Source organism: Odontesthes bonariensis, chromosome 3 (assembly GCF_027942865.1).
Source record: "Odontesthes bonariensis isolate fOdoBon6 chromosome 3, fOdoBon6.hap1, whole genome shotgun sequence".
NCBI lineage: Eukaryota > Metazoa > Chordata > Actinopteri > Atheriniformes > Atherinopsidae > Odontesthes > Odontesthes bonariensis.
In genome coordinates, this window is record NC_134508.1 from 2,582,947 (window position 1) to 2,590,715 (window position 7,769).

General features: G+C 44.6%; 1 protein-coding gene across 2 annotated transcripts; it reads right to left on the reverse strand.

Moving 5' to 3' along the window:
* Nucleotides 1–1,185: 1,185 nt before the first annotated feature.
* On the reverse strand, nucleotides 1,186–4,326 carry LOC142377641 (nuclear factor 7, brain-like). Of its 2 annotated transcripts, XM_075461949.1 has the most exons (3): nucleotides 4,302–4,326; nucleotides 3,737–4,030; nucleotides 1,186–3,638 (listed from the first exon to the last, which is right to left on the reverse strand). In XM_075461949.1, exon 3 carries the CDS (start codon nucleotides 3,619–3,621, stop codon nucleotides 2,239–2,241), a length of 1,383 nt encoding a protein of 460 aa, XP_075318064.1. In that variant the 5' UTR covers nucleotides 3,622–3,638; nucleotides 3,737–4,030; nucleotides 4,302–4,326; the 3' UTR covers nucleotides 1,186–2,238. The 2 variants fall into 2 exon arrangements, with proteins under 2 accessions (XP_075318064.1, XP_075318065.1); XM_075461950.1 differs by lacking the exon at nucleotides 4,302–4,326 and having other exon boundaries at nucleotides 3,737–4,166.
* Between the last annotated feature and the right edge of the window lie 3,443 nt (nucleotides 4,327–7,769).

Genomic DNA, 7,769 nt, shown 5'->3' on the forward strand with positions numbered 1-7,769 from the left:
ACAGCCACGCCTGTTACGCTGTTTGCTGCACTTTCTGCAGGGACTGCACAGTTTCACTCTGTGATAACAGCCCCCATTGAAACTAGTTTCAGCCAATTTGCCTGTTAATCTATGGGAGGTGTTTGCATGACCGAAATTCTTTTTAGTCAGCCCAGGTAGTGTGTTAGCTCGGTGTGTGTTTTAACTTTTAGAGGGACTGTGAACTCCTTGATTCATCCAGATTAAGTATGTAATATTTTTATGTATTTTTATGTATTTTATTTTAGTATGACGAGAATAAGCCTGTCCAATTTAATTTTTACTGTCATGTGTTACCTGTTGATAAATTTCTTGTCCTGTCATCACCGTGGGATATTTAGGAACGCAATTTTGGTCTCTCTGTAAGTCTTGTTTATATGAAGAAATTGACAATAAACCTGACTTTTACTTTTTAACATTTTTCTTGTGTACCAGGCTGCTTTTTGCTATACTTTGACTGCTAAGTAGGCTTGCTGCTGGTTTAGTTTCACTGTGTGATAACAGCCCCCATAGAAACTAGTTTCAGCCAATTTGCCCGTTATTCTGTGGGAGGGGTCAGCATGACCGAAATTCTTTTTAGTCAGCCCAGGTCGTGTGTTAGCTCAGTGTGTGTTTTAACTTTTGGAGGGACTGTGCTGTCACAGGCTGCTCACACTCTTCTTCCTTTTTATGGACCACTGTTAATACGACAAGATGATAAAAATAATCAATAAATAATTGCTTGAAATTCAAGTTTCTGGGATCTAAAGTCTCAAATGACCTGAATTGGACCCTCGACACTGACATAAAAAGCATTGAGGCAGTGAGGCAAATCAGAGAGGCTCTCCTGGAGGTGAGGGAGTCAACTGTAGACCCTTTGGTGAGAGTTGCAGCTCAGTCTTTGGCTGAGGAGATTGGATCCATTCGCATTTGTACAGCCATGTATGACATTCTGAGCAAGATCCAGCGTGTGAGTAAACTGATGCAATCACCCTCCGTGCAGCTAGAGGTCGCTGCCAACCTGCTAAAGAAAACCAGCCATTCCCTCACCTGCTGCAGAACCACTGGATTTTCTGATGCACAGACAACTGCAAAGGAGATGTGCAAAGAAATGAATGTGGAGGCTGAACTCAAACAAAAGCATTTGAGAATCTGTGGTGGAAATGTTAGTAAGGCTCAGAGTCGGTTATTTTCTGAGGAGATAAGAGGCTTTTAATAATATCTTGCAAGAGAGAACAACACAGCAGGAAGTACAGAGCTGCTCTGACCACCGAGACAAAAACAAGTCGGTTATAATGCACATTGTTGCGTCATCGCTCCTCGGGTGTAGTTGAGCGTTCTTATCTACCTTTCCTCCCCAGCTACAGTCGAGGTTACACAGACACAGCTGCAAGTCCCAGCTTCCCTTCTATCCTGCTTAAAGAGCAGCTTTATCATACAACCAGCACACCGTGTTCTCGGGAGGAAAGAGAAAAACGGGATGTGTTGGGATCTGGCAACAAGGTCATCTGCAGGTTATACACAGTAACACTCAATACAATGCATAGAAGAATTCATTTTCCATTACAAATCACAAAAAGGTTCTTTGGTTACGAGTTATCCATCAGAGTCCTCCAGGCCAAATGATTCCTGCTCATTAAATGCAGCGAACAGGAAAGTCTTCGTGTTTGATTTAAAAGAAGAAGAGTTGATGCAGAGCTGCAGTTATCTGGGAGTTTGTTCCACATATATGATCCATATTATATCTATAGATACATTTTATATTCAGATGTCTGTGATCAGAGTTGAATTGATTTAAAATGATCATATTTCTCTGATCAGTCTGATCTGATGATGACCAGCTGAGCGATCAGAGCATCCCTCATTATAAAGGCAGAAAAACATGTAAATGTACCTGGAACACAGTGAAAATACAGATTATTGATCGCTGCTGAGAACATGGATATTAAACATATTAACGAACACGTTTGAAAATGTCAGCAACTGAAATTAAAGGTGAAGCCGCTGCCACAGCAAAACTAAACTTCAGGTCATCGACTTCATGTGACGTTTCATCAGTACAGATTATTAAGCAGATATGAAGCTGATCAAACTGAACTGATCAGAGTTTAAAGCCAAACAGCAGCTCTGCTGACAGATCAGATCAATACATCTAAAATGTTCCTGTTTGAAGATGAAAACACTGAGTTTCACACAGATCAATAAAGTCTCATGTGAACTGTGTTCTTCATCCTGAACACATCAGATCTGTTCCACCGTCACTGAGACCTTCAGAGGTAACATCTTAGCTTTATTATCAGTGTTGATATATGGAAACATCTTCTCAGTGAAAGTGTGTGTGAAGGTGTGTATGTGTGTGTTTGTATCAAGATCAGAGAACATCAGCTTTCCTTTGTTCCAGTCCAGATTCACTCTGATCCTCCGGAGCTTCTTTGGTACTGACAGAAGAGGGAGTTCAGCTGGTGGTGACCATGCTGAGTATTCACCTTCATCGAGCTCAATCATCAACAATCCAGACTCTATGCTTCCCTTCCTATCAGCAGACTCTGCTAACACACCAAGTCTCCACCATGTACTGTCTCCAATCTCGACATCCCAGCTGTGAGTCCCTGAGTTAAAGCCCTCAGAACTCAGAACACCCCAGGGATAATCAAGCCTCTCTGGATTATCAGGAAGGTTCTGTTCCTCTCCTGCACTCACAGCGGTCAGATCCTCAGACAGGATGAGCAGTGAACCAGCAGTGTTTGGGTCCATAATGAGAGGAGTGTATTGGACCATGTCCTTCATCTTGTTCCAGATGTTGAAGGCCAGGTTGCCCAGGTGTTTGGCCTGGTCTATCAGAGCTCCTGCAGGCAGCTGTGGATCATCCAGCAGGGGGCAGCGCTGGACTCTTTCCACTGCAGCCTTGTAGTGGTTCAGGAATGAGACGCCTTCAGCTCTCAGCTCCTCCTCTGTGGCTCTGACTGTGTCTGAAAGAGCTGCCATCTCTCTGCTCAGAGCCTCCATCTTCTCCTTCATCATCCCACTCTTCTGCTGCTCTTCCTCCCTCAGTGCAGCCAGCCTGGCCTCCTCTTCCTCTGCTAAAAACTGCTGAAGCTTCTTAAACTGCTCCTTAATCTGCCTCTCTGTGTGTCGGGCCTGGACCTTAATGTGTTCTGCTGTTTGATCAAACTTCTCTGTAACTTCCTTCTGGAGCTCCAGTTTCTCCTTTAAGGGTTCCAGAGATTTCTGAAGTTCCTTCTTGTGTTGCTGTGCAGCTTCATCGATGGGTCTGAATCTGTGGTCGGAGTGTTTTTCTGAATCTCTGCAGATGATACAAACCGGCTGCTGATGGTCCAGACAGAAGAGTTTGAGTTTCTCAGAGTGCAGACTGCAGAGAGCCTCTGAAGCTCTGTGATCTCTGTCCTGTACGAAGGACTCACACAGATTCTTCAACCCCAGGTTACAGATTGGTTCTGTTACAGATATTTCCCTACAAACTGGACACTCTTGTGCTGGTTTGTCCTTCCACCAGCTCCTCAGACAGTCTCTACAGAAGCTGTGGCTACATGACAGAACAACAGGATCTCTGTAGATGTCATGACAGACCGAACAGCAGAAATCTTCCTCTGATCTGGAAGCCATTTAGTCTGTGAGTGAAGCTGAAAACAGCAGACAGAATACAGTCAGCCATGGCTCCCCTCCCAGCTCTACTGACTTCATCAAACTGACTGTTTGTGGTGTTTTTGGTCAAACTCACCTTCAGTGTGTGGAGTGTGAGCAGCTTGAAGTTTCCACTTCTCTCTCCTGCAGCTGGACTCGCTCAGAGGAAGCTGTGAGTTTGGTCTGAAGTCGTGATGAGTCATGCGCACAAGCGAGAGCCGGCTCAGTTTTTTTCCATTCGCTGCTTAGTTTCACTTTCAGTGCTCATGTAACGGGTGTGTATTTGGGCATGTAGGAAGAGGACTCAAGACGCTGCTTTTCTGTGTTTAATTTTCTGCAGAAGACATTAACAGAGGTTATTAGCCTTCTGTCTCTCCCTACACCTCTGCTCCTAAACATATACACATAGAATGTTAAACACCGCCAGGAAGTGCAAACCAGCAACCTGATGCTAACCTAACGCATGGATAAATCGCGCCAAAAACGCGAACCTAAAAACATCCATAAAACTTATATTAACGATAAAAAAAATTAACACAAGACAGCTTGGTAACATAAAGTATATAACAGAGAATAATGTACAACAAATATTTAAATCATAAATGGCCAAATTTTCAAAGAAAATGACACGATGTCACAGCTGTATTTTCCCCACAACTTACCCTCAGCAGAACACAACGGGACTGTGAGGGCAGAGGGGAGGGGCTACAGAAGCCCAGGAGCAACAAAAAGGGCAGAGTGCAGGTGTGTAATTAACTCAGGGAAAATGTATAAAATAATGGTAAATGAATATAACTCGGAGATAAAATTCATAAATACTCAAAATAATCATGAAATGATAAATAAAACTTACAAATACGATTTGGAAATAACAAATAATAAGATGCATTTTTAACAACGTTACACTCAGTCCCAGCTCTGGTTACACAGAGCTTTGTTATGATTGGCCAGCATGGCGACCAGCATGCGGTATTCACGTGAGAATTAAGGAGTTTGGTTTTGGTTCTGTTCTGTGGATTTGTTTGAAGTTTATTGTTAATTTGTGCAATAAAAAAGTTTAATTGAAATAAACAAATGTAAAAGAGGTTTTGTTACAGAATAAATGCAAAGAATTAGGTAATTATAAGGACTCTCATAAAAACACTGAAAGCAAAAGGGTTTTCAACACATAAACCATGACTTTTTTTTGCAAAGTTAAGGTAAAATATAGGCTACAAAAGATCCTAAATAAAGAGCCAAACTTCCCATCACTAGTCTGAAGGTGAATCTGATCGTCTGTGTGTCTCTCTGTAGTGAAGAAGAATCTCTGACTGTTTCCTGCTCCGTCTCAGCTCAGTCGGGTGGAGCTTAAACCTGTTAGACCTGCTGCCTCACCTGTAACTAAGGTGTGTTTTGTTCCAGAGAGGGAAACCTGCCAGCAGCTCTGAAAGTTAATGATCAGCAGGTTTTATATTTTTATCTGCATTTTTATATTTTGTGATTCAGCTCACATTTAACTCTGTTAAAAACAACAATAAGCAGCTGAACTCAACAACAGCCGACATGGAGGTTACGAATTTTGTGACCAGCTGTTTTTAATTACAGTAAACATACCCAATGACCACAAATAACTTCTCCTTTCATAACAGAATAGCTGATTAAACTTGAACACTATTGTCTGATAAGTAACTGCATGCCTTAAAGGGACACTATGTAATAAATTAAGTCATTTATTAGCTGAAATCAACATATTAATTCATAAATTAGTCCTCATTGGTGTAAAATTATCTCTGTCAACAATCTCACTTATCCTCCTGAGTGAAGAATAACTTGTCTGTATCTACATAGAGCGGGCAAGCTCTATGGAGGCTGCCATGTCCTTCCGCTCTATGAAAAACCACGAAGTGCCGAGAGGGACAAAAAGTACTTTGAATCGCGTTTTCCCCAACGCCAGGCGTCACGTCCGCCCAATGGCTTATTACTGGCGCTAATGGTAAATAGATTTTATCTGGTAAATTATCCCACTAATAATGCATTGATTGTTACCAAACTTCTGCCGTAGTACACATAGGCTCTTAACTCACAAAACGAGGCATTAGAAAGTTTGTAAGTTTACCGGGAGTTTATTTAAAAGAACACTTTCCAGATAGCAACTACACACTGCTGCTAACGCTGCTAACGCTACGTCGACGTCACTTCCGGTAACTCCCGGAATATGACTAATTGCATTGTTTGCACACCAAAGGCTATGTCAACTTATGTTATCTGTCATCTGTATTTATAGTGTTGTTGTATGTGTGTTATGTAATCCTTTGTACTGTGTGTCTTGATGTCTTTTTGTTTGTTTGGACCATGAGTCTGAAGCTAAAGCTTCTTGAATCTTGACACATACCGCCTGCCGTAGTTCAAGAAGTTGCAACGCACGCTTGAAAACGTGAGGCGCTAGAGAGCAAATTCATTCGACTTTGCAAAATAAAATTGCATTCACCGATTCAGTTCATAACTTTTATGGACAGAATTTCTAGGCGTTTTGGCGACCTCAGAATCGGGTCTCTGCTTTTTGCGGACGGCGTGGTTCTGTTGGCGTCGTCGGGCCGTGACCTTCGGCTCTCACTGGAGCGGTTCGCAGCTGAGTGTGAAGCGGCTGGGATGAGAATCAGCACCTCCAAATCTGAGACCATGGTCCTTGTTCAAAGGGTGGAACGCCCTCTCCGGGTCGGGAATGAGATCCTTCCCCAAGTGGAGGAGTTCAAGTATCTCGGGGTCTTGTTCAGGAGTGAGGGACGAATGGAGCAGGAGGTTGACAGACGGATCGGTGCGGCGTCTGCAGTGATGCGGGCTCTGCACCGGCCCGTCGTTGTGAAGAAGGAGCTGAGCCAGAAGGCCAAGCTCTCCATTTACCGGTCAGTCTATGTTCCTATCCTCACCTATGGTCACGAGCTGTGGGTAGTGACCGAATGAAAGAGATCGCGAATACAAGCGGCCGAAATGAGTTTCCTCCGCAGGGTGTCTGGGCTCTGCCTTAAGGCTGTAGCATGGTTGCCGCGTCTGCTAGCGCGAGCGGTGTTGATGACGTCACGGTTTCGTGCCGGCTGTATACGGCGGCGCAAGTCGATGCGCCAGTAGTTACAGTTTTCTCCGTCACAGAGGTGTTGCTGCTACGTGAAGGTTACCGCCACTCTACAACCACGAAAGTGGAGAAGAAAACAATGAAGAGCAGGAACACTGTCATTAATGATGCTGCTGCAGTATTTGGATAATTACATTTTTTTTAATTCAGTAAAAGAGGTGAAGGTCTGAAGCCCCCGGCATCAACAGAGTCTCTGCCCTCTTCTTTGCCTTCAGGTATCTGTCCCGTAGCTTCTTCCACACATTCTTACAGAACTCTCCCTCTTTCCCCAAAGTTCTGCCCATCTCTGTGCACCAGTTTTGGGAGTTTACGTTGGTCCCTGTGCTGTTTCCCTGCAGTTTCGTACAGCTGCCTTTACAAACGCACCTCCTGACTGAGCCGGTCTCACATCGGTCCATCCGGTTCGTCGTTCTCGGCGCAGCCAAGTTACAAAAATCGACTGGTGCACGACAACGCGCTGCGCCGTCTTTTCAAGGCAAAGCGCCAGGCCTGATACGTCATTTTGACGTCACGGGTTGGCTGTAAATCCGGCTTTAGAGATAGGGTGAGAAGCTCGGGCAACTGGTTAGGATGCCTCCTGGGGCCAGCAGGAGACCCCTCCCTGAGGCAGGATACCCCTCCCTGAGGAAGGAGACCCCTCCCTTAAGCAGGAGACCCCACCCTGAGGCAGGAGACCGCTCCCTGGGGCAGGAGACCGCTCCCTGGCTGCAGACTTCTTTCTCCTCTTCTTGTCTGACTTTGCCAGATATCCTGGATGTGGGCGTGGCTTCTGGACCTGGATGTTGGATGAAATGACATCACCTCTGCTGATTATAAGAGGGATTCCTTATTTAAAAAGGGAATCTGGCTCCTCACCAGGCTGTGACCACAGTTTTGCATCCCGTTGGTTATGGACAGCTGTTTCCTTCCTGTCTGCAGCTGTGACGGCACATCTGCTTCAGCGGAACATCTGCTGCTGCCAATCACGTGTGAGGACAGCAACCGAAAGAGAGTCCGGATCTGCAGAAGCTACCTGGAGCCA